Source organism: Histomonas meleagridis (genome assembly GCF_020186115.1).
Source record: "Histomonas meleagridis strain 2922-C6/04-10x chromosome Unknown contig_41, whole genome shotgun sequence".
Lineage (NCBI taxonomy): Eukaryota > Parabasalia > Tritrichomonadida > Dientamoebidae > Histomonas > Histomonas meleagridis.
The window spans coordinates 199,649-227,045 of record NW_027150885.1 but is presented as its reverse complement, the minus strand read 5'-3'; the positions used below and the strand labels follow the sequence as shown (position 1 = coordinate 227,045).

At 30.6% G+C, this 27,397-nt stretch overlaps 9 protein-coding genes across 9 annotated transcripts; 6 read left to right on the top strand and 3 right to left on the bottom strand.

The window, feature by feature from the left end:
- Positions 1-107: 107 nt before the first annotated feature.
- Positions 108-977, top strand: GO595_006273 (uncharacterized protein; the record flags this gene model as incomplete). Its single annotated transcript, XM_067919608.1, has 1 exon — positions 108-977. One exon carries the CDS (start codon positions 108-110, stop codon positions 975-977), a length of 870 nt encoding a protein of 289 aa, XP_067773588.1.
- Positions 978-2,914: 1,937 nt separating this feature from the next.
- GO595_006272 (oxidoreductase, aldo/keto reductase family protein) lies at positions 2,915-3,859 on the bottom strand (the record flags this gene model as incomplete). Its single annotated transcript, XM_067919606.1, has 1 exon — positions 2,915-3,859. One exon carries the CDS (start codon positions 3,857-3,859, stop codon positions 2,915-2,917), a length of 945 nt encoding a protein of 314 aa, XP_067773587.1.
- A 5,994-nt stretch (positions 3,860-9,853) lies between these two features.
- On the bottom strand, positions 9,854-10,342 carry GO595_006271 (AP-3 complex subunit sigma-2; the record flags this gene model as incomplete). Its single annotated transcript, XM_067919605.1, has 1 exon — positions 9,854-10,342. The coding sequence occupies one exon, from the start codon at positions 10,340-10,342 to the stop codon at positions 9,854-9,856; it is 489 nt and encodes a 162-aa protein (XP_067773586.1).
- A 169-nt stretch (positions 10,343-10,511) lies between these two features.
- GO595_006270 (RasGEF domain containing protein) lies at positions 10,512-12,404 on the top strand (the record flags this gene model as incomplete). Its single annotated transcript, XM_067919604.1, has 1 exon — positions 10,512-12,404. The coding sequence occupies one exon, from the start codon at positions 10,512-10,514 to the stop codon at positions 12,402-12,404; it is 1,893 nt and encodes a 630-aa protein (XP_067773585.1).
- Positions 12,405-17,736: 5,332 nt separating this feature from the next.
- On the top strand, positions 17,737-18,894 carry GO595_006269 (DUF1152 domain-containing protein; the record flags this gene model as incomplete). The annotated part of the gene is made up of 1 exon (XM_067919603.1): positions 17,737-18,894. The coding sequence occupies one exon, from the start codon at positions 17,737-17,739 to the stop codon at positions 18,892-18,894; it is 1,158 nt and encodes a 385-aa protein (XP_067773584.1).
- A 694-nt stretch (positions 18,895-19,588) lies between these two features.
- Positions 19,589-21,874, top strand: GO595_006268 (DENN domain-containing protein 1A-like; the record flags this gene model as incomplete). Its single annotated transcript, XM_067919602.1, has 1 exon — positions 19,589-21,874. The coding sequence occupies one exon, from the start codon at positions 19,589-19,591 to the stop codon at positions 21,872-21,874; it is 2,286 nt and encodes a 761-aa protein (XP_067773583.1).
- An 850-nt stretch (positions 21,875-22,724) lies between these two features.
- GO595_006267 (ribosomal protein L13e) lies at positions 22,725-23,300 on the top strand (the record flags this gene model as incomplete). Its single annotated transcript, XM_067919601.1, has 1 exon — positions 22,725-23,300. The coding sequence occupies one exon, from the start codon at positions 22,725-22,727 to the stop codon at positions 23,298-23,300; it is 576 nt and encodes a 191-aa protein (XP_067773582.1).
- A 360-nt stretch (positions 23,301-23,660) lies between these two features.
- GO595_006266 (erythrocyte binding protein) lies at positions 23,661-25,265 on the top strand (the record flags this gene model as incomplete). The annotated part of the gene is made up of 1 exon (XM_067919600.1): positions 23,661-25,265. One exon carries the CDS (start codon positions 23,661-23,663, stop codon positions 25,263-25,265), a length of 1,605 nt encoding a protein of 534 aa, XP_067773581.1.
- A 1,153-nt stretch (positions 25,266-26,418) lies between these two features.
- On the bottom strand, positions 26,419-27,231 carry GO595_006265 (centrosomal protein of 41 kDa; the record flags this gene model as incomplete). The annotated part of the gene is made up of 1 exon (XM_067919599.1): positions 26,419-27,231. One exon carries the CDS (start codon positions 27,229-27,231, stop codon positions 26,419-26,421), a length of 813 nt encoding a protein of 270 aa, XP_067773580.1.
- Positions 27,232-27,397: the final 166 nt, after the last annotated feature.

The window sequence follows — 27,397 nt, the reverse complement described above, 5'->3', positions numbered from 1 at the left end:
TCAAGTATTGAAATACTTAAATTAAATAGTTTACTAACTGTTTGGACAATTCAATTTTCTGTTTCCACACAAACAAAGAAATTTTGTTCACTTCACTTGTATTTTCGATGGAAAAGCAATTTGAAGAGAATCCAATAAAGGAACAAAAAATCGAAGATGAAGCTGAAAAGAAGACTGAGAAAGAGAATGAAGATGCAGTCGAAAGCTCAGAAGACGATGATGAAATCCTTGATATTCTTCAAAATATGAGAAATTACATCGATCAGATCATCCAAAAGAGATCAAACCGCAAGTCAAAACAGTTGCCAGCCAAGAAGCCAAAGGAAGAAACCAGTGAAGAAGATGAAGAAAAAGAATCAGAAGAAGAAAAACCATGTCCGTTCAAGAGAGGACGCTGCCACCGCAGGCGTTTCGAAAGAGAATCTTCTTCATCAAGTGACAACGAAAGGCCCTGTCCATTCAAGAGGAAGCATTTCCGTGAATCAGAATCCTCATCTGAAGAGTCCAGTGAAAGTGAACGCGAGATGCCATGCCGTAAGCACAAGATGATGAAGGGCCACCGCTGCTGCAAACGTATGGAAAAGATGCGTAAGTGCTGCATGAGAGATCATCCCTGCTTCATGAAATGTCGAATGCCACCACCTCATTCTTGGTGGATGAAGAAGCGGTTCTTTAGGACATTTGGTATGATGCCGCCGCCACCTCCGCCATGGTGCATGCGCAATCACGGAATGCCGCCACCTCCGCCATGGTGCATGAGGAAGCATCATGGAATGCCGCCACCTCCTCCATCACCACGAAGAATGAGAGGACGCTGTTGCAGGAAAGAAATGGAACACATTAAATTCGGCAAGCGCGTTTTCGATGAACCACCACCACCTCCTCCACCACCTTTCGGTGGCTACCAGCCGAATTACTACATGCAGCCAGGCTATGGAATGCAGCAGCAGCCGTACTGGCAACCACCAATGTGGTAAAGTGAAATTGGGGAGCACTAACTTCAAGTAAAAAGACCCCTGAAAATTGACTTTTTCCTTTTTAATGTGAGTTTAGGTTTAAATTATGAACTTTTAAGGGATTATCTGCAAATAGAAAATAATGTAAAGTTACAAAGATGTTCATAACCAACAATGCTTTATCGGAAGTGTTGGCGTTTGGGCGAGCTTGCTTAAGAACTTTGAAAATGCAAGATGAGAAAGATTTTTTATTCCCTCTTTTTTTGGTCTCGCTTCTTTTCCTTTTCAGTCCCATCTTGTAATTTTTAACAGTTGAAGTTTGTTATGGCTTTTTGGCTGATATTTTAAAATGGCTATTAAGCCCCAATAACGGGGGCTTCAATCAGAAAATATTTATGCCGATAAGGAAACGTTAAAACAAGTAAAATTTCCTCAAAAATAAAAATTCATCAAGAATTTCACATAGATTATGGCATTTTTACATGAAAACTTTCAAAATAGTTTTTAATTCGTTCTAAAATATTGAAGATGTGAAACAATTTAAAAATCAGAGTTATCGTTTTTAAAGGAATATATCTACGCTAACTAAAGACGGATTTAAAAAAAACTAGTTTAACTAAATTTAAGTAAAACAGTTTACAAACATTGTATTTACAACTTGTATTGATTACTTTAAGCTTTTTTCGATGTCTCGAAAAGATATCATTGGTGGATATTTCTGTTCATTTTTAACAGACTCTGGCTTTATTGAAGATGAGTTTTTGAGGAGTTCTTCGTATTCCGTTTGAATCTTTTCCCAAGTTGGCTTTTTAGAGCGTAGATTTTCAACTGCTTGTTGAACAACCTTTATTTTCTTTTTGTATGTTTCTTGATCTAATATCAGTTTTGAGTCAAAATATGGAATTGATTTACTTGTTATCTGTTTAGATGATTCAATTGATTCTTTATATTGTTCAATGCGATGTCGAGCAAGGTTTATTTCATTTAAAATTTGATTTCTTCTTTTTATTGACTCTTTTTGAAGTGAATGAATTGATTTTATATTTTCAATTTCGATTTTTTCAATAAAATCTTTTATTTTCTTTCCATTTTCGAGTTTTTTGTCTTCCAATAATTCTTTTTCTTTTAAAATTTGGAATTGATTGCCAAAATATTTTACATTTAATTGTTGTATTTGATAGTTTTCACGAGCATTAGAAAGAAGGATATTTCCAAGTTTCGTGTTGAGTTTTGCATTACATAAAGCAAGACTCGCAGATTCTTGATCCATCTGGAAGTACCTTAACGTATTTATAATCGAATCAAAACAAACAAAACAGTGCAATGATAACACCAATAAGCTCATATATTAATCGCATTAAGGAATACTGTTGTTCAGCTTTACTTATGAAGTAACTCACAATCTGTAAAATCAAAAAGAAAATCCTTTCAATTCATCAACAATTTTAATGTTTGATTAACTTAATTATTGAATTGGATTAACTTATTTTAAAAAAACTCAAATTAAGAATCAAAGTACAGATGGATATCAATACATGATTAAAAGTTTTAATATGTAAAATTTACAAAAAAAATGATACCTGTTGATTCCATCGCCTTAGACCACCCGGCCAGGATACCATGTTGTTATCATTTTTTTCCATTTTAAATTATAGAAGAAATTGTTTGTTTAATTTTCGAAAATTAATTTGAACAGCAAAGTTTGATTTACCGGTTTCATATATGAATTTCATTTTTATATATTAAAAACTGAAATTAATTTCATTCCAATTCACAAAAATAAGTTTAAATGCATTCCATAAATGGAATATTTGATGAAAGAAATATAATTTTCAATTTAAATAAAATAAATAAAAAAATATTTATTCATTTAAAGATTGTTAAAGGACTTCAAAAATTTCGAAATCGGAAACAAAATTCCAATTACGAATTACACATTAAAATGTTTTAATTTTTGTTTAATATCCATCACCATAAAATTCAGTTCCGAACATTTTCTGGAACCAGAATATTCTTCCGTAGCAGTTTAAGTTCTTCATCTTTTGGAATTGTTCCTTCGACAATTCGAAGTCGAGTTGGAAGTTTTCGTGGATTCTTGATGGCGTCATGCTCTTTGGCACCACGGATACCATTGGAGAGAGCTGTGTCAAGAACTTCAGTATGACTTGTGCTGGTGTCCTTCCGAGTTCTTTCGCAATTTCGTTGACGACTGGATCTTCGAGTAAAATTTTAGGCTTTTGCTTGTCATCTTGGAATACGCCTTGCTTCACATTGCCTGGTGAGCCAAGTGGCGAATAGCATGTGAAATGGATTCCTCGTTTTTCGAGGTATTCAATGAGTGCATCATTTTGATGGTATGGATGGCATTCGCATTGGATTGCATATGGCTGGATCTTGATTCCGGGTGTGAATCGGATCTTTTCGATAAGTTCAATTGAGACATTGCACATTCCAATATGACGTGTTAATCCTTTTTCGACGAGTTGTTCCATTGCCTTCCATGTGTCAACCATTGGAATGTCGACAATTTTGATCTTTCCTGATTCATCTTTGGGGAATAAATCATCTGGGCTATATTCAAAGCTAAGTGGTTGATGAACAAGGAATAAGTCAAGGTAATCGAGCTGAAGATCTTTAAGTGATTTGCGGATACTTTCTTCAACATGTGCTGGATCATGATGTGTTGACCATAATTTAGATGTGACCCAAAGTTCTTCACGTTTGACAACTCCTGTGTCAATCATTTCTTTGATAGCACGACCGACTGATGCTTCGTTTTGATAAGAAAATGCACAATCGATGTGGCGATAACCTGCCTTGATAGCTTCTTTGACTGCATTTTCTACAACTTCTGATTCTGGTACACTCCATGTTCCAAAGCCAACTTTTGGAATTTCTTGCATTAAATAAAGTGAATTAAACTTTACGATAAATATTCAACGAAGATTCCGATATTGAAAATTTATCGGATAACCGTTGCTAATTGGGATTTTTTATTTGAATTTTCAATATTGATATATGTAAACTATAGAAACATTTGTGGGGAAACGTTTTTCCTATTAAAAATTTGTGTAGTTTACTCTTGATTTTCCGCTGAAAATACGTTGAGATGATTTTTTCATTAATATTATTCGGGATAATTTCGATAATGCCAATAATTTGTGATGTACCAAATATAAATGGAGTAATAAGATAGACATTTATAAAGCATACTCCATTTAAACCAGCTCGTGCAAATTGATATTCATTAATTACTTGATCAAATAAGTTTCCAAAATTACCAAAAGATATAAAATATTATATATATATTGAATCTCCAAATTTAATTAAACTTGAAAAAAAAAATGCCAAAAATCATTAAAAAATAAACATAATGTTAATTTTGTCTTGAATTGGTTTTTTACACTGGAGAACATCGCATACAAACTCAACAAAAACGTATGAATCTAAACCTGTTTGATCAGGAAGCATTTTATAAACGTTAACAATGAAATCGTTGAGTTCTAGGTCGCATATAGCTTCATTACCTTGAAGATAACTTCATCATTGAGTCTCTAACTTTTTGAGATTCTCATCTATTTGTGCTACGTTGGTTAAATACACATTTATTGGAATATCATATACCATTGGTTTCTGATTTCAGTAACCTTGCATGAAAAAAATATCTAATTCAAATATAAGCATATAATATCAAAATTGCATTGTTCACTAAATCAACATAAAGGTAAGAAGATCACCGAATGCATACAATAATTTTGCACTTAAATAACTCAATGCATGGAAATTCTACTTATGATAACTTAAGTGTAATTGTATGTGATTTTTTTATCATAACGGTTTGTAATAATTTATCATCCTGAAAAATGTTGTGTTAAGTTGAATTAAAATAGAAACTAATTACTATTAATTACCATATAATTGCATTTATATTTCAACAAAAATATTTATAAAACATACTATTAATCAAATAAACAAAAAATAGAGAATGCATCAAACTTTCGTTATGCAATTGGCACAATTGCTGCGGATGCAACACCACATTGGTTGTTCTTATTCTTGATCATACGAATGTAACCATTTTCACCCCATGTTGAACCCCAAGTATTTCGAATGATCCAATAATTTTTATCCTTTTCGGTACCAAATCCAACGCAACCAACGCCATGGTCAAGTACAGTAGATGAACATTTTGGTTCATCATAAATTCCACTTTTATAAAGTTGAAAACTTAAGCATGAAGCATCTATTCCACAACATACTGTTCCATGATTTGCAACCTTTGCTTCTAGATCTGTTTAATCACCTTGAGCTATATCAATATATCTTGAAATAGAGCCAACTGCTTGTAGAATCGAATTGATATGCGCCTTGATATGCGAGATATGGATAATCATCTTCAAGCATAAACTTAGCACTTTGGTTTTTGATAACATAATCAAATGCGTATGACATTAAACCACCTTCACATCCAAGACAATTGTCAACACAATCAACTAAGTTTTGCTCTGAAAATGAAAGAAGACTTCCAGCAAAAGATAACAAACTTGGATAAGTAATTTAAAAAAATTCCCCAAAACAAAATTTCACTTCAACTAATAAAAAACTTGATGTGATTTGCCATTTAAATGACAATTTGTATTTGTGAACTTTTAAATAGACATATTTACCAAAACGTAATGGAGCTGCTGAAAAATTTTTTTTCAGCTCAAACAGAAATTACAAGTAAAAGTTTCCCCGATTTATTTGATATCCTACAAAAATCTTTGAATGAAAATTGGAGTTCAACATTGGAAATTTTAGCTGAATATATATGTGGTGAAAATCCATTCTTAGTAATTCGTGCATTCTCTACAAAATTAAATAGCTTTATGAAAAGTACTAACAAGGAAAATGATTTTAAAATTATTTGTTCTAAATTAATTGAAAAATATTTTTGGAAATCATCAAATCCTAACTATCAAGCTGCTAATAATTTCATTCAAATGTTTGGGAAAGAAGCATTTTTTGAATCTAAATATGAAGAATTTCTTTCTTTTATTTCATCAGGAAAAAATATATCATTATATTCTAAGCTAATAGAACCATATCTTCGGACACAACAAACTCCTGTTTCTATCAAATCAGACAAAAATTATTTTGCAAACATAGAAACCAATACATTTTCTGTATTAGGTTCTTGTATACTGGATATTGTTCCAAATGAAGAACAATTCGAAATTATCTTTTCTTTAACAAGATCACTTTCAGATATAATTTTAACACTTTTTAACATAAATGATATTCTTAATTTATATTATGAAAAAGACACTCCATTATTTAATATCTTAAATACCAAACTCCATAAAAATTGCTTCCATTTACTTTTATCTATAACACTTTCACGCATTCCAGAAAATGAAAAAATCACAATTTTGATTTCAGACAAAATCATTAATTCTATGTCTAATAGTCCAACTATTGATGATCTCGTTTATGGGTATGCATCAATGGCACACCTCATAGACTCTATAAAAGATTTCACTTTGATTTCTAAATGTATTTCTTTTCTTGTTCGAGATTTTGATTTAACGAATATAAACGTTCACAATTCAATGCTTTACTTCTATCAATCACTTGTTAAACGGTCTAAAAAAGAAAAAATTCTTAATGAGTTAGGAAAAGAACTTTATCAAGCAGTTAGACATCTTTCATGGCATTCACTTCTTAAGACATTTATTATTCCTGATATTATTTTATTTTATAAAGATTTTCCATCAATTTCGCAAGAATTAATTGAGCTATCACAAGAAACTTCTGATAATGGATTTGTATCCAAATGTATAAAATCATATTCAACTAACAATAAATTATCAATTGATTTATTAGAATCAATAATCAAATATTCTATTGATCATTTTGATAATTATAATTTCAAAACTTTTTCATCAATATTTCAGCCATTTTTTAACTTACAACCAAAAATGATAACAAAAGCATTTGAATTATTTGGTAATATTAAAATATATTCACTTAAAATATTTTTAACATTTGATGTACTTTCAGTTATACCTAAATTAAAATGGCCAAAAATTGATTTATATTATGATATTAAATATGGAATTCGTCATTATAACTTTGATTTGAAATTATTATCTTTTAAAATCTTAATTAAAACAGATTTATTAAAAGATTTTGAGATTTCTAATTATATTACAAATATATTTTATTGTGATTCATCAAAACATATACAAATGATTTTAGATTTGATGAATGAATATATGAAAAATCTTAAAAATGATTCAAATTTGGAATTTGTTGATAAGATTATAAATTTATATTTAAATGAATTTGCTTTATTAATGGCTCCTGATAATGTAACTAAAAGAAGACAATTTGGGTTTGAATTAACATTAATAATATGGAAATATTTCCCAAGTATTTATAATGATTTCCATTTACATTCGATATATTCGTTGTTATTTGATAGTTTACCTTCTTTTTGTAATAAAGTGAAAACTATAATTACAAATGAAATAATGAAAAAAGATCCAAAAAAAGCTGAAATATTAGTAAAATTTGGATTTAAAGAAAATGATTTCTCTAATAAAAATTGTGATGAAATATTATCTAAATATATAAATGAACTTAAACATAATAACTCATTAAATTTGGATAATTTCCGAAATTTCTTAAATGATAAAACTGTAATTTTTTCAGATGAATTTCTCTCTGAAACAATTGACACATTTTTTGATATCTTTATGGAAACTAAAGATTCAGGAATTGCATATCATAGTCAATTTATCTTCGAATCTTTATATCATAAACTTGATCAAACCAATTCAACTTCTAAAATCGAAATCTATACAACAAAATTAATATCAATTTTGTCTGATTTTGATATGAAAAATATGCGAAGAAGTGCATCATTACCATTTATTGCGTTATCATTATTACGATTACAAATAAATGATAAAAAAAACCAAATGAAAATTATTAACGCATTAATAACATTACTTAAAAACACAACAAATGAAACAGAAGCAACAAATTCAATGAATGTCATTCGATTTGTTCTTAAAGATAAAATGACTTCGTTATATGAACAAATATTTTTGCCCGAAATATTCGAAGTTATATTCGAATTATCATATAAATTCCATAATTGGGATTTCATATGTGCTTCAAATCTTTGTTTTGCAACTATATTTCAAAAATTAATAAAACATAATGAAAACACTTTAAATTTATCACAATTCTTCCAACAGTTTATTCATTCTAAAGATATCATATTAAACGCATTAAAATCAAATTGTTATCATTCGATATATTATTCGTTAACTGTAATTTCTTTGTTCGATAGTATAAAAGGTGAAAAAGATTTGTTCGAAATATTATTGAAACATGTTAATAATAAAAGTTCAAGAATTAGAAGACTTGTAGCGAAGTCTATTGTTAATGTTATACCTAAAACAGAATATAAAATTTTCGTTGATCAAATTATTTATATTTTGTCGAATTCAATTTATTTCGAAAATGAAAAATTTGAAAATTTGAAATATTTCGAATTTAATGAAATAAATGCGAATTCATTACATACATTTGTTAATGTTTTAAAGATTTTGGTTATAGATAAACATATTAAAACTAAACTTCCGAAAGTTAAAATTAATTTTATTCCGCCTTTTATACTTAATGATTTAATATTAATATATAATGAATTAAATGTTCAAATTCCAAATTATAAAATTAAATGTAATTTGTTTTATTATGATCAAATCTCTTTAGTTAATTCTAATGATGAAATTGATCCAAATATTTCTAATCCAGAATTATTAGCAATTTTAAATAAAAATATAAAAATTAATAATTCACTCATCGAAATTATTAAAAATAGAATTAAGCAAAAAAATATTTCAACAATTTTATTAAAATCATTTTCAGAAATTTTAATAAAAAATTCGGTGCAAATTGAATCAAATGTAATTTTTGATATGATTTATAAGGAATTCGCTCCTGAAATTATGGCAAATTTAATTAATCTCCTGAAATATACTGAAATAACATCAGAACAAATTTTGAAGTTTATTCCATTTTGCGAAAAACAGATTTTAAATTGGAACGAAGAAAACTTTTCAGTTCACATTTCAATTTCGAATGTTTTACATAAAATGTGCCAGTATAAACAATGTTATATAGTTTCGTTATTGTTATTAATTAGCGATATCCCAAAAGCAAGAGCAAACACAGCAAAAGCATTTTCGAGCTTATGCGATCATGACTTTTTAAATGAAATCGAGGTATTTGATATGTTGATCAAAAGATTGTCAAATGAACAATTAGATCATCTCCTTAAAATATGGCTGGATTTAATAGAAGAAAGAACAGGAAAAAACGCAAATAGAGAAATCTTGACATTTTTCGTACATGAATTCTTCATTGTTAGGAAGGTGCTTGAAACAAAGAACATTGAGTTGAAGATGGACGAACTTATGAATGGGAATATAGTGGACGTAAGAAATTTGCTACTTGAGAAAGTTAAACAAATTAATTATTAAATAGATATACAATAACTAATTCTATTTTTTTTTAAATCAAATTGTCGTTTACTAAATAAAATTATGGATACACATTTAGCATGTATATCCTAAAAAGAATTAATTGGTCAAATTTGAAATCTTTCATATGATTATTGAAATGATGTTTTAAATATTTTTCTGGAGCTTGCTTTTATGAACATTTCCTTATCCATATTCATAACAAATTATATACACAAAAACAGACAAAGAAAACGAACAAAAGTGCCCTATGATGGCTATTAGTCCTATTCTCAAAACAGTAAAAAAAAATCTTTTAAAGCAATTTTGGTTCGTTTGAATAAGGAGATATTTATAAAAAGCTTAACTTTTGCTCTTTAATTACTTATTGATATTCATCTTGATTCCAAATCGTTTATCAGCAGCATTTTCTTCTGCAAGACGAGAAAGTGCTAACTCAGACTGTGTTTCAAATATCAGTCCGCCGTTGATTAAAGAATCCAATGCTTGCAAAGCTTTATCTGGGTTAAAAGCAAGTTGTACTTCTGAAACATCTTTAAAGCATCCATTCAAAACTTCAACAAATGTATGGATGATATCAAGAATAGCCAAAGGATTTTCACATTCATCAACAACAGTAATTACGAACAAAGCAGCGTAAGCTCTGTATACAACTGATACATTTCTTTGGAATGGGTAACTTGTTATTCCATCACCAGGGACAATGTTACAAAGATTTGATGCACGTGTTGATATCATTCTAAAAACTTCATGTGCCAAACGGTTACGGGTTTCTTGGCTCATTTCAACATAAGCTCTAGAAAGCCTTATATCACCATTTTCATTTATTACAAAGAAAGCGTAGATCATTGCTTGTGCCACTTTTTGACAAAAGACAACGATCGTTTACTAAAAGCGATAATGGATAATATGACCGTTAAAATGGCAGCTGCAACAATCAATATTCATTTCACTGTTTTTCAAATCCTCTCAAAAAGTAAAAGAAATAAGCGTTTTATTTTGAAAAGTGGCTTCAAAAATGTCAGCGCCAAACAGCAGCGGCTCCACAATACCAAAGATAGAAACTTCTGCATCCCTTCCTAACAACAGCGAACCATTAATAGGCTCTCTTGATTCCAGAGGCAATTCCTTAAAATCACAATCAATTTTAATCGGTACTTCTCAAGGTTCTGACGATTCAAGAAAAAGCGATATAAAAGATCCAGAACAACTCTCAGAAGAACAAAGTAAATGGCTTAACGAGATACTATCTGAGAATCCACAATATCTTTCATTACGTGAAAGAGCCTTAGGGTATTTTGGTGGCTATTCCTTTGCCAATGTTACACATGCGCAAACAGTAACTGCACTTTCAACTGTTAATCGCCATGTCATTCTTGAACTTATATATCAACATCTTCAAGCCATTGGTATGTATCGCACAGCAGAAATTCTTGCCAGTGAATCAGGTCATGTCTTTCAAACCTCCAAACAACCATGGAATCGTACAGATCTTCATTTGTTAGCGTCGTTAGCAGTTGGACATCGTGATGATCCATGGAATGTTCCAGCCGAGATGTTCCACAGTGTTGTTAATGAGTATCGAGAAGAAGATTTCTTTTCATCTTCATATCGTGAAGATCCAAATACTATATGGGATGAATTTAATGACAAAGATCTTAATGCAGTCTATGACAATCCTGATGTCCATTCATATCGCCATTTAATCCAAGCCTCTCTTAAACGGCTTGTTGTTTATCTTTGTACGTCAGATTTACAAAGCATTAATGATGAAGAACAACAACTTTTCTTCCTAACAATCCATTCCATTACCTCTGCCAATCATTTTCTCCAACATCTTGTAACCTTATTTGATTGTGATTTAGATGGCACTCCATATAAACCAGTTCCAGAGAAGATCATGACCGAGATCCGCCGAAACATCATCAACTTAATCAGGAAATGGGTTAATTATCATGGGCTATTTATTGGCCAGCGAACGTTAAAGTCGGTTGCACAATTTATCAATCGAATTTTAGCAGATTCCAAATATGACAAACTTAAACCATATGCCGAGACCATTCTTAAATCGATGAAAGGTATTACATATGGTACAAAGAAAGGTTCACTTGAAAAGATTGACAAGCCGATAATACCCGAACCACAAAAATTATTTATGTCATCGTTAACTATTTTAGATCCATCGCCTATTGAAGTTGCACGACAAATCACTTTAATATATCATAAGAAATATTCATCGATTCATTCATTAGAATTTATTATTGCATTAAAATCACGTCGAGCTACAATCCAAACACCAACGTTTAAAGACTTCTTCTTATTTGATGAACAATTAACACAACTTGTAGCATCCACATTTTTAGAGAGTGAAGAAAACAATCGATTTGATGCATATCAAAAGATCTTTGAGATCATTCAAGCATTAAATCAATTATATAACTTTGAAGCTGTTTCATGTTTATCGCAATTAATGCTTCGCCCTGATATTATCTCCAAAGTTTTCATCAAGAATAATGACCCAACATTAGAACAAAAGATAGAACAAATCAAATCAGATTTGTTGGATATATGGAAGAAGGCAGGAAACAATGATAAAAATGAAACAGTGAAACCTACAGACTATGAAAATAGTATCAACACACGGTTCGGTAAGTGGGAGGCATGCATACCGAATATGCACGTCGAAATAAAGAGAATCGATAAGAAGATACTGGAAATGGACGACTACGTGAACGGGCTGATCAACTGGGAAAAGATTTGCGCAATAGCTAAAAGATGCACAACGCTGTACAGATTCCAAAATACAACATACACATTTTGGACTGTGCCCCAAATTAAAAACGTAATCCTAAAAGGAGCAAATTTGACATTACAGCAGATAGAAGAGAAACTGTCTGGAATGCAGGAGTGATGAGTAAAATATCGATCGAAATCCGTTTTACGTATGAAATGTGTGCGAAAAATATAATTGAAGTGATCAATATGAGGAAACTTAATGCATATGATAGTGAATGTGTAATTGAAGTGATCAATATGAGGAAACTTAATGCGTATGATAGTGAATGTGTAATTAAAGTGATCAATATGAGGAAACTTAATGCATATGATAGTGAATGTGTAATTAAAGTGATCAATATGAGGAAACTTAATGCATATGATAGTGAATGTGTAATTAAAGTGATCAATATGAGGAAACTTAATGCATATGATAGTGAATGTGTAATTAAAGTGATCAATATGAGGAAACTTAATGCATATGATAGTGAATGTGTAATTAAAGTGATCAATATGAGGAAACTTAATGCATATGATAGTGAATGTGTAATTAAAGTGATCAATATGAGGGAAACTTAATGCATATGATAGTGAATGTGTAATTAAAGTGATCAATATGAGGAAACTTAATGCATATGATAGTGAATGTGTAATTAAAGTGATCAATATGAGGAAACTTAATGCATATGATAGTGAATGTGTAATTAAAGTGATCAATATGAGGAAACTTAATGCATATGATAGTGAATGTGTAATTAAAGTGATCAATATGAGGAAACTTAATGCATATGATAGTGAATGTGTAATTAAAGTGATCAATATGAGGAAACTTAATGCGTATGATAGTGAATGTGTAATTGAAGTGATCAATATGAGGAAACTTAATGCATATGATAGTGAATGTGTAATTGAAGTGATCAATATGAGGAAACTTAATACATATGACTGTTAATATTTATATTAAAAGTATGTGTAATAATGACTCATGACATAATGAATTTTTGATTGATAAAAATGGAATGATCAGATTTTTTTCCCCTCCAATTTGATGATAACATAATATGTTTAAAAATATATATAAATGAATTTGTTTCAAACAAACTTTCGTCGAGAAATTTTCATTTTTTAATTTTAAATGAAAGAATTATTCATTTTCTTGAGAAATATTTGACCGAAAATAAAAATTGGTCAATAGATTTTTAATGTGACCAAGCAAAAATTAAAATATTATGAGTCTTCTATCGACATTTAGATTTTTATTTAAATTCAACTGATAGTTTTTTTTAAATTTGTGCTTCTTTTTGGAGTGTTTCTTGATGAAACGATGCATTTTGATCTTTTTGTATCGTATTTAAATTTTCTTGTAGATGTGATTGATAAAGTTATTAAAATAATTTGATATATATTAAAGATTTATTACATTAACTAAAATTTTTTATTTCGAGAAGAATATACAATTTTCATACATAAAATTGATATATATTTAATTTACTATTTTTCTGTTAATTTACATTATTAATTGGTCGCCAAACAAGAAGAAACAGGGGTGGGTTATATAACCGCTTATTGTTACAACAAAATTAAAAATGATAATATCTTTGGATTATGCCAATATATTTAAATAAGATATGGAATTCAACATTACCTACTTGAATATATAAATATAATTAAATTTAAAATATATTTATCGAAGAATTTATCTGAAATAATGCGAAATCGAAAAAGAGTTTGTTTTCATCTTCTCATGTAATTTCAAACAAAAATAACTCGGCATTTTAAAGTTACAGCAAAGTAGATTATAGTCATGCAACGCAATTCATAATAATTTTAACATTGCATTAAAAAAAATCAAAATATTCGAAAAAAATCACCCCTTATTTTGTCACTTCACCTTATTTTGAAACAAAAATTTCTCATTCTTTACAATTTAAATAATGCTTGTATATGTATTTATGAAAAAAAAATATCACTTATATTGATACATTAAAAATAAAATCAAGTCGCCCCTCGATATATAAAGACTCATTTGAATTAACATTGAAATGTTTAATTTTTTCACATATTTTCACTTTTTCTCCAAATATTGAATAACAAACAAGAAAAAATTTTTGATTTTTACATTTGGAGACCGTGAAGGGTTTTATTATTCAATGAATTTTTGAAAATTTCAGAAAAAAGATAAAATAAAATTGATCAGATCGAGATCTCAAAATTCAGCAGTTGAAATTGCCCAAAAATTTATATTTAAACTCAATGCCCATACATTTTGATTTTCAACGAAAAACTATTTAGGAATTTAGAGTTGATGTACCTCTTGTTGATTTTCCTGTTTCTATTGTGTACAGGAGTCAACAAATATAAAAAATAAATATTTTTAGCATTAATATCAATTCCTTCTTGTTCAAGAAGTAATTTAACTATTTCTGTATGACCTTTATCAGATGCATACATAAGTGCTGTTTTAAATAATTTAAATAATTTCCAAATATTATTTTGAAATATAAAATTATTAAAATAAGTTTTAAATAAAACAAATAAATACTTACAGCATTGATATCAATTCCTTCTTGTTCAAGAAGTATTTTAACTATTTCTGTATGACCATATTCAGATGCATACATAAGTGCTGTTTTAAATATTTTTTGTAATTTCCAAATATTATTTTGAAATCCAAAATTATTTAAATAAATTCTAAACAAAATAAATAAATATCTTTAGCATTAATATCAATTCCTTCTTGTTCAAGAAGTAATTTAACGATTTCTGTATTACCATTTGAAGATGCCCATAAAAGTGCTGTTTTAAATAATTTAAATAATTTCCAAATATTATTTTGAAATATTAAATTATTAAAATAAAAATTAAATAAAACAAATAAATATTTTTAGCATTAACATCAATTCCTTTTTGTTCAAGAAGTAATTTAACTATTTCTGTATGACCATGTAAAGATGCAAAAACAAGTGCTGTCCAAAATATTTTAAATAATTTCCAAATTTCATTTTGAAATATCAAATTCTTAAAATAAATTTTAAATAAAACAAATAAATACTTTTAGTATTAATTTCAATACCATTTTGTTCAAGAAGTATTTTAACTATTTCTATATGACCACTTTCAGATGCTTTCATAAGTGCTGTCCAAAATATTTTAAATCTTTTCCAAATATTAAATTGAAATACAAAATTATTAAATTAAATTTCAAATAAAACAAATAAATATCTTTAGCATTAATATCAATTCCTTCTTGTTCAAGAAGTAATTTAACTATTTCTGTATGACCTTTATCAGATGCTAATATAAGTGCTGTATTAAATAATATAAATAATTTTCAAATATTATTTTGAAATATAAAATTATTAAAATAAGTTTTAAATAAAACAAATAAATATCTTTAGCATTAATATCAATTCCTTTTTGCTTTAAAATGTATGTAACAAGTTCAATATTTCCTGAAAATGAAGCAAAAACCAAAATATCTTCTGGAAGTTGATCATTTTTATGGAAATATTTTACAAGAAAAATATTTCCGATTTTTGCTGCTTCATTAATGATATTTTCATTAATTTTCATTCCTTCTTTTTCTAAATATGTAAAAATTTCATAATTAAAATATGAAACACATTTTTCTCCTAATTCTTCTAATTTATTAATTTCTTCAATTTTATTTTCATAAAAATAATGAAAAATATCATTTTGTTGAAATTTAATTGCTGTTTCATATACATTTTGAAAAGATGAATGATTCTGTTCACATAAATGAATGATTTCTTCATTTCCACCTGCAATTGCATATTTACCTGTGTTAATTACATTTGAACCATTCATAAGTAAATATTTAAAACATTTAACAGAAGAAAAAAATGCTGCATAATCAATTAATGTAACATCCCAATTGTTAATAAATGAACATCTTTCATAAATTGATTTTGGAATTGTTTGATTAAAATTAAAATTTGGTTGTGATGAAATTTCTTGAAGTTTTTCTATTTCATCATTTCGAATTATTTTAGCAATTTCTTTTGGATTAACTCCTTCTTTAATGAATTGTTTATGAAGTTCCCAATCATTCTTTGAAAGTTCTTCATAAGAAATATTTTCTTGATTAAATAAATATTTATATTTGCCTGATTTATCTTGATTAATATGAACAAAAAATGGTTCACGTATATTTTGGATGATTTTTGATTCAAGTAAATTATAATCAATCATGTAATTAAGTAAATAAAATGATTCTTGTGTATTTTCTTTAAGTAGAAATTGAGAAAATAAATTTATTATTTTTGAGTTTATCTTATTATTTTCTTCATATTTATCAATTTCTTGTAATAATCTCAAATATATATCAAAATTATTACTATTAATCAAAAGAGATGTATATATCATTCGGCTTATAATGATGTCATAAGATATTGGATATTCTTTACAAAACTTGGTGATAATAAAATTTGATGTTTGCGCTAAATTATCGATATTCAAACCAAAGGTTATGATTTTGAGCGTTGTAAATGTTTCCCATTCATTTTGAGATTTCTGGTTTGTTGTTGCTGTTTGCTTTTGATTCATTTTAAAAGAACGATCAATATAACTTTTCCCGAACTTTTTGAATGATTTTGACCAACATGTATAACAATGAATTTACAAATCATTTAAATAAAATTCATATTTATATTCCCATACACATCGTCACTCTCAAGAGAGAAGAAAAGAAATTAAATTAATAAAAAATATTTTATATTTTATTTTCTAGATCTAGGAACACGTTCTGTTTGAATATCTCCGTCCATTGGAATCTTCTTGGTTGACTCATTATTAGATCAGTTTGATCAATCCTTATTTTATGTCCATTTACTATTTCTTTCTTCATATTTTTTATTGCACATTCCGAATTTTCTTTAATTTCATTAATAAACTTCTTTATTAATGAAATAATTTGATTATATTCAATAGATTTTAAATTTCCGGTAATTACATCAATTACTGACATTGCAATTACATTTTTAAGCGGTAATTTATATAAAGATTTTTTACACATCACACACACACATAACAATTCCATTTCATTGTGGTGGTGTGCCTTCACAAGTAAGCATGTAAGATAATTTTGCTAAAGCTAAAAATTTTAAATAAGCACTGTGCTTAGTAATTGATGATAATAAAAATGCGTGTGAGATCAATATGAGTTGTACAGAAAATCTGCAGATGTTGTTGGAATTTTTATTGAAAATCGATTTTCAAGTGAAATTGTGTATGATATTAATATTAACACGAGTTATGTGATCAATATATTATACCACTTTGGAATTGCCTCTGAAACCAAAATCAGAAATTTGTTGGGGATTATTCCGTTCGTTAGTTAATTTTGGATTTTTAAAAATATTTGACCAAATATTAATTCAATACAAAGTTTTAAGTAGTTTACATTTAACAACAAAATCGTTAAATCTGTAAACTTTTCAATATATTGGATGCAGTTCTCGGATCTAGTTCCCCAATTTATTCAGATATTAGCAGATCCTCAAACAAAGAACATACTGTTTCTTGGGTGTGGTGGTGGATACGATTTTGTTCATTGCCTTTTACTTTTACCAGATCTGATAAATTCAAAGAAGAATTTAGTTATTGCAAGTAACTCTTTTTCCAACGTGAGTCAACTATATACAAACTTTGAAACAGTATATCAAAACCCAGATAATCCTTCAATTGTAGCAAAGTTGATAATTCCTGGTCAGGATTCACCACATTATGGTTACATCCCCGAAAAACTTCTCTGCGATTTTGTTTCAAAGCAAGTTCCTAATGCAAACCTTACTATTTATGCTAATAATATTTGGAGTTTCAGTCATTCTGAAAACGTAGAATATCTCAAAGGCCTCATTACCAAACACAACATTGATACTTTAATTGCTGTTGATGGTGGTAGTGATTCTTTAATGCGTGGTGATGAAGATTCTACCGGTACTATCTTTGAAGATACAGTTTCTCTTGCCGTTTGTGACACCCTCAAAAAGGAATGCAATTTAAGGAATTCATTTCTCCTTGCTTTTGGTCTTGGTGTTGATCGTTTTCACGGAGTAAGCGATGCATCAAGCCTTCGAGCGGTTGCTGAGCTCACCAGAATGGGCGGTTTTTTTGGGTGCTCCTCCATCAACCCAAATTCAAACGGTCTCGATTTATATGTCACTTTTCTAAAATACGTTAATGAGCAGAAAAGTGGCATCATCCAGACAATTGTTGGATCTTGTATAGCAGCATCTGCAATTGGTCAATATGGTCCTTATAAATATGATGTGCAACCACAATTAGTGCCACGTGATATGAAAAAAATACACAAAAGTGCGATTGAATTTTTTAATTTAAAGGAAGATGGATCCGATTATGATACAATTAATAACCCTAGAACAAGTAAGGAAACAATGTACATTTGGCCGCTGATGAGTCAGATATATGCATTTGATATTGAGACTTTAGCGAAAAGATCTTTTTTGGTGGACTGCGTTCGTGAAGCAAAGACTTATCAAATCGCATGCAATAAAATGGATGAAAAAATTCACGAATTGAATTTAAACCACTCACTTCCAATTGAAGAATTTCCAACATCAAAACAAATGCGTTGTTCTAATTAAATTTATTGATATTTTTTATTCTTATATCATCTTTTTGTACTATATTTCAAGGAACTCGATTAATCATAAGAAATCTCCTTTATAAAGAAACATCTTTATTCAGAATGATCGATCAAAGTCAATTCAAATCATTCTGTGCACGATTGAAATCTGTCAATAGACTCAAACATTTGATTCAAGCTAAAAACATATTTTTCTCAAAATTGAAGTTATTCGTTTTTACTTTAAATCTAGTTTTATAGATAATATCAGTAAAATTGTAAATAAAATAAAAGGTATTAAATACAAAAAATTAAGAGATAAAATAATTTAATTTTTTTATTGTGAGGTTTTTCATGGTTTATTTGGTTGAAATATTGAATATTTATTGGTTAGATCACCAAAGAATGCATTCGTGCCATACAGGCACAAGACATTTGTATACGTATTTTTCTTTTTCAAGAGTTTTTATGGAATTCTTAAATGAGAATTAGCATTAATGCTGAAATCATCATCTGATGTTTTCAATCAACAAAGATAATATACTTTAAATATGAGGCTATAAGCATTAGAAAGTTAATTTTTTTGTCTGGTAATGTTATTTTTAAATCTTTCACTATAATAACAAAAGGTTTGTGCAATTTATTCAATAAAGTCAAAGGAAACTAAAAACCGTTAATTTTCCATTGCCACATTTCGCATTCAATTAACTCCTATGCACAGGTTTGTCAACCCAAACGAATCAGTTGCGCTTATAAACTCACTATTCAAGATTAGAATCAATAATGGCAATGTAAATGCCGAGCAACTTTATCCTGTTGGAGCTCCAAATGAAGAATTAAAACATAAAGTCGAATTATTTGCCTTTCCCGATTCTGCTGCCCTTGAATCACACAGTTTTTTTACCTTTATTGTTGGTGATATTGCTACTGGATTTCAACTTGGATTTGTATTATATTCTTCCATTATAGAAGGTTATTGTATTCTTTCTAACTACTACTATCCTCAGCTTTTCAAAACAATTTTACGTAACATCACAAAAGATGATGATATATCCATTTTGAAATCACTTGGAACTTCTCAACGTCGTAGTATTCTTTGTATAAAAACTCCTGATAACAAGACGCAAGAATTTCCACTTGATGGTTCACGAGAACGTCAAAAGCTTCTAGAGTTAATCTTCCATACATTTTCCCCTTATGATGTTAGTAAGATCATAATAGGGATGCTGCAAGCGCGCCATATTTTTGTTTCAGCCACCAACGTTTCAGTTTGTTCGCTTTTTTGTGCAGCATTACCACTTTTAATTGAACCGTTTAAATGGTCATTAAACATTATTCCTATTTTACCCGAGAAACTTCGCGACATGATTGAAGTACCCATTCCTATCCTCATTGGGCTCACGCGAGTTGAACTTTTGTATGCCAAAGATACATCTGTTGCGAGTCACATCTGCGTCAATCCAGACACCAAACTTGTTCTTGAGGACTGTAGTCTCGAGACGAACCAAGAAAAGACGATTCGAGTTCTTGAAGAACAATTTAAATTCCAAACGCAAGTCACCCAATTATTAAAATCGTGGAGTGGCTGCAGTGGATTTCCACATCTTCATATCATTGAGCTTATCCATAAGTTCATTGGCTCATATTTCCGTATCTATGGCGGCGACTTATGTTCTGCCGAAGCATTTGCGCAAAGCATATCGCAGATGCCCGAGTTCCTTAAGAACTCCCAAATATTACAAGACTACCAACATAACCATCGCCAGAACGCGGATAATTTCAAAGCGTTTTATGCCGCTGTCTCTGATAATGAAGTAGTCACCTCAACAGTCATCACGTCGCGGACAGAGCTCAACAGTAATGTCGTTGAGATACAATTCACAAGCAGCGCTAAGCAGCAGCAGCCAACATTTAATACAAATAGTACCAACCAACAGCAGCAACAACAAAAACAAGAACAAAAGAATTTGGATTTGCAATCGTCGTCGTCATCATCAAAACTCTTCTCAAACAAGCACACGCCGAAGTTCTTGCAGAAAAGGCCGACAACGCCAACAGACGAATCAGACAAAGACAAGAAGGCAAAGAAAAAAGAGGAAAGCATCAAGGATAAGAAATCAGATGACCAGAATAAGAGGAGCCATAACTCTGACGAGAACGAAAAGCCGCAGGGGCTGAAGTTCAAGTTCATGCAAATGTTTGGATCGCAGGAGAAGGCTTCGAGGTCAAGCTCAACAATTTCGGCGCAGTCGCCCTACGTGTCCGACAAATCTGACCACAAGCAGAAGCCGTCGCCAACAAAAACTGGTGAGCCAAAGACAATACCGCCGCCTCCTAAATATTCGGCCCACAATGAGCCAAAACAAGTTCAGATACCGCCAAAGTTCGGATCGGCAACAGAAACAAAAACCGTTTCGCAACCACCAAAGTTCGGATCGGCAACCGCTACACAGCCTTCAAAATTCGGATCGGCAACAGAAACAAAAACCGTTCAGCAACCTCCCAAATTCGGATCGTCAACCGTCTCATCCCAATCAAAATTCGGATCGGCAACAGAAACAAAAACCGTTTCACAACCACCAAAATTCGGATCGGCAACCGCTACACAACCGCCTAAGTTTGGGTCGACGACCGTTACACATACAGAGCCGAAAACCGTTACGCAACCGCCGAAATACGGATATCAATCATCGACAGTTGCAACGCACACAGAGCCTAAGACAGTACAGTCGACACCGAAGTTTGGGTACCAATCGCCAACACATACAGAACCGAAAACAGTACAGCCACCACCAAAGTTCGGGATTCAATCTTCAAGTGTTGTTCACACAGAGCCAAAGACAGTGCCACCACCACCGCAACAGAGGTACGCACCCGGATCACTGCCATCGAATCCGACATCATCTGATATCGCGAAGATGACGCCACAGGATAAGAACGCGCTCTATAGGCAAAGGCTGGCGATGTATAGCGGCGGCGCTAAACCGAAGAAATTTTAATAATTTTCTCGTTTGACTAAATTAGCCTTAATGTAAATTGACATTTATTACATATGTGAATGACTGAAACCGAAAAATGAATTCAAAATTTGAATACGTTATTTCTATCGTTTGTTCTATTTAATCCTTTTTTTCTTTGCTTCGTGCTTTCTTTCGTTGTTCAGCAGCAATGGCCATTCGCTTGATTCTGAGTGCTTCTAGTCCTTCTTCAGGTTTGATCACATCGGACATGTCTGATTTCTTGTAAATAAAAACTAGGAAGAAAATAGCAAAAATAAATGTGATAACAACCTTAGCAATGACTTCAAAATGCCCTCCTCCATCATTCTTCCTTTTGAATGACATCAATATCGTTTTTGAAGATATTTTGTCTGTGATGGAAATAGTTAGATGTGTCTCATCAATGGAAATAACAATTTGATCATCATCTAAAAGTCCATTTGCTAGGAAATGTTTTTTTGTCTCATGAATTTTAAGATTTGATATTTGTTCTCCAGTTTGTGTATGAATTTCTAATTCTGTTTCAATATCATCATTTTGCTTGATAATATAATTGTCTTCTGTTCCATCAGTTAGATTGGTCAATAAGCAATTTGTCTTCATTTGATCTTTGGAAAATGAACAATTTAATGATAATGGGGAAAATATTTTTGATTCCTGTGAACAATAAGAAACATTTCCTTCCCAATAAGAGTCTATATGTTTAAGTGCATTCAAAACTAAAGAATCACAGAATGAAAAACAAGCAAAAAGAGAAATCATTTGAAATATTTTATATGATTTACTGCAAAATTGATATTTATAACCGTTTTCTATGGCGGTTGTCTTTGGTCTGATCCTTTTCTAAAATATGGTTTGCAAAAATAATAGAGTACCAAATGATCATCTTCGTAAAGATTGGTTCCGTCGTATTAAATTCTATTTTGATGATCCAGCACGTAAGAAGAGGCGTCAAATAGCTAGAGCAATTCGTGCCAAGAAAATTGCTCCACGCCCTGTTGAAGGACCACTCCGTCCACTTGTTCATTGCCCAACAGTTCGTTACAATCGCAAAGTTAGACTCGGCCGTGGATTTACAGTTGAAGAAGTTAAAGCCGCTGGATTTGAACCATCACGCGCCAGATTCATGGGTATTGCCATGGATAAATTCCGTGTTCACACAAAGGATGAAATCAAACAAGCAAACATCGAACGTCTAAAGGCTTATAAGGCTAAGATGGTTCGTGTTCACACAAAGACTGAAAAACTTCCAGCTGGTGAATCTATTCCATCTCTTTTTGCTCTTCCAAAGGCTGACCAAAAGGTTACATGGAGAGTAATTAAGGATGAAGAAAAGAAGACAGAACTTTTCAAAGCTAAACAAGAGGCACATAAAGCATGGAGGGCCTCAATCAAGGCTAAGGAAGCTGCAAAGCACAAGAAATAAATCATTGGAATTTGAATCAATCGTTCCTGATGTAATAATTTCCTCTACGTTAGCAATAGCTCCTTTTTGTCATTTTAATACTAAACATTTCGAAAGGATTCATTGTAAATGTATTTAAGGAGTTGTGACAACTTTTTTGAATATTCGATTATTTTTAACACAAAAAACGTCAAAACCGTTTTACCTGTTGATAATTTTGTCACTTTTTGGTATTTCATGAGCGAACAATACTTCATCTTCCTGTTTATAGAACACATTCAACTAGAAGCGAATATAGATTTCCCTGTTTATATAAAAATTTCTAGAAAAAAAAGTTCTGCTCATGTTTCAAAAACATTTAAATCTGTTACATCATACCAAATGTCAGACGCCAATAATTGCGTTCACTTCGATGTTGAGTTTTGCATCAAAGCAAACTTTATCATAGAGCCAGAAAATAAGGAACCAAAAAAGAAAAAAATATACTTTCAACTTTATAAACCAAGTAGTAAAAAGGAACCATTATGCGTTTGGAAAACAGCAGTATCTTGCATTGAAGACCCTAATAGTGGAAAATTGATTACAGCTGATTCAAAAAGTAAAGATTATGGAAATGTAACATTATTCTTCAGAGTTAGTGTTGTTCCAAGATCAAACTTCAAACATGGAAGACCACCACGTCACTTCTTTTCCCTTGTTTCTTCAAGCACCAAAATTGCTGATGTTCTTAAAAACAATGAAGAATTGGCAACAGAAATTGAAGAACTTGTTACCGAATCTCTCAGTGTTGAAAAAACTGCTCGTTTCAATAATCAAGAATCTGTACTCCAAAGTTTTTATCAATCAAAACCACAAAATACCAAAACTAAACGTAAGTCACTCCAACCTAATTCTTGTAGGCCCGACCCTAAGCTTGTACCAACTCGTGGATCACTTGATAACTTCTTTGGAGCCTCGAAAAAGAAACCAGAACGAGTTGTCACTTTTGTGCCGATCAAAACCGTCGAAGATTCGCAACTTATAAAGGTACACCAAGAGGCTATTGTTCAATTAGCTATTAATCAATGCTCTCCTCATTTTGTTTCTGCTATTTTCCAATGTATTATTTGCCCTGAAAGTTGTTCTCAAGATTTTAGCAAAAATCTTTTTGATCCTATTCTCAAATTTTCAATTCTTTCACTCCCTCAACTTAATTCTTCTCATATGCAATATCTTTTAGAACCACTTTACAAAGCTCTAGACAATACATTAAATCAATCACATTCTGCAGTTGAACTCTTTTATATTCTCGCCACCATATACAACTTTGGTATTCTACTTTTAAATAATGCTGATATTTTTAGTACAGTTCATAATGAAGCTCTTGATCAACTTTCCACATTCATTACCCAAATCCTAATGCAACTTACCCAAAATCTTATATCTTCCATTGCCCCATCGATATCAAGTGATGGTCTTGATTTTACTGACAAAGAATCCATGAATCAAATCCAATTAGAAACTAACCAATTTCTAATATATTGCCAAAACTTAAATATACCAGAGCAAATCGTACAAGTCATTGTAGTTGAAACATGCCGCTATTTCGATGTTCTTCTCTTTAACGTTATCATTGACACTGCGAAAACGTTTACAATTGAAAAAGTGACGTTTTTATTAAGCCAAGTTCGAAGGCTGCAAACTATCTTTGATTGCCTTCCATGTAACTTCCATATCGCTTTTACGAATCTCCTGTCGTTTATATCTAATACTAATTTGTTATGGAATGGTAACGACGAAGAAAAATTGCCCGAAAAAAGCGATTTAATGAGATCAATAATCGAAAGATGCAAACCAAAGATTGTGTTGCCGCCAGGCGTGGAGTTGGATGACATTGGGAAGAAATTGGACTCAACTGAAGAATTGAAATTGGAATTGCCAAAGTTCAATTTTCAATTTTCATATGATTGGCTGTTTTCACAGACGGAAGCAAACAAATGGAACTGAAACAATTGTATTTTTGTAAAATATTTGTGTTAACTTGAATTTATGTTTTTTAAGACAATTTTGAGTTGAAATTACTTCAGATATGAATATGGCACTAGAAAGCAGCGATACAGCTTTTAGTTTTTGATTTAAAAATATTAATTATAGAAGGAATTAAATTCCAGTGTGATTTTAAAATATATTTAAGTTTTTAAATTAGCAAATATTACCATAAAACAGTGGATTCTTTTATTTCCTGTATCAGTGGAAAAATAATATTATTTCAAGGTGGAAAGTACAAAGCATAATAGCAAGTTAAAGGATTTAAATCATATATCATTACATCAAGATGTAATTATGAATCAAAATTATGATTCTAAAATTCCATATGAATAAATACTTTTAAATAAGAAATATACATTCATTAGATATGATAACATTTACATGCTTAAAAAAGGCCAAATTACAAAATATCCATATAAAATTGGCAATATCGGAGATAATATCACAATTAACATTACTCACACAACATGCCATGCTGCACTTGGCGATGTTTAGTTTTCTTTGGGTCGTGCTGATGTTGAACTGAATAAATTTGGTCTTCAACATAATTTCTATCTTACAACATATAACAACACAGCTGTCATTCAAGTGGAACACAATGATGGTGAATCAACTGAAGTAGAACGAAAAATCATTGCTAATACATGAAGATCCATTTGCGAATGATTTTAAAGAAGACAATATGATAAACAATATATAAACTCAAATGCAAATGTTATCATTAATTATCTTTAAAAACAAAACGTATTAAAATCTCATAAAATTTGTTTCTTATACGATTTGAAGTTAAAGCAATTTCTTCCTAAAGTTCAAAAAAATAAGAAAAAAACGTCTTAGGAAAAGATATTTTTAATCAATTTTCACTTTTAAATCATTCATTAATAAGTAAAACTATGAAGCAGTCTATTGATGAAAAAGAAATATTTTATTTTTAAATGGATGAAAAACAAAAAATGATTTTTATGACCTAAAACAAAAATCATTGAAATTAAATAAGGAAAATAAGGAACAGAAACATATAAAATGTATTCAACTTAAATAATTCCGAATCATTAACAATATCGAATAAATCAAAATTCACTTTTATATACATTTCCATTTTATTATATAACTATTTCCAGGGTTTTCTTTCACCTGGGCGCGCAGCTACAGCTCTTGCTGCTCTTGACGGACTCCTTTGTGAAACTGGAGTCTTTCTTCCGGACACAGCGGAATGCATCGCAGAAGGTTTCTTTGATGGCGTCAGAGGCCTCGGCGGCGCATTTGGCCCAACGAGGTTGGGAAATTCACTCGCAAACTCAGCCAAACCGCCATGCAAAAGGAATATGTTATCGAAGCCACGCTCCGCAAACATTTGTGCTGCTTCAGCACTGAGTTCTCCATAGTCGCAATAAAGAACAATCATTTTGTCTGGTTGACTCTTATATGATAATACTTCAGATGTGAATTGACCTGTGGCACGTGAGAGCCGTGATTTAGGATACCACTTGGCGTTCTTGATGTGACAGTTTTCGTATTCTTCTTCATCACGAACATCATATAGAATAAATGGACAATCAATTTGAGACGAGGGAGTTGACGTTGACCTATTCGGTTGTTCGTCATTAAAGGTAATTGAAGAATGCATGTGGTGATAAGAAGGAACATTTGAGTTATCTTCAAGATCTGATGTAGATTCTTGTGATGATTCAAGTCGTGCTTTTTCTTGAAGCTCATAATCATAGGCTGCCAAAAGGTCAACAAGTTTCTGTGGTCTGATCCTCCTGAAAATCTCTCCTTTGGGAAGTCGATTTTTAAGTTTTTCGATGTATTTTGGAACTGTCATCCCTGAATCTACAACTGGTTTGAGATCTTCATAACGTTTTGAATAGTTTGTCTTTGGTAATGGTTTCGGCTCTTTCTTTTGTACAGGAGTTCTTCTCATCTGGAATTAGGTAACGGTTTCGTTTTAAATCACATTTCTTTAATCAAACGGTCGCTGAATGATTTCAATGATTTACATTATCATCAAAGGAATATGATCGTTTTTAAAATACGTTTTGAAAGAAATATAAAATTAAACGTAACAAATTGTTTTTTCACTAATATCG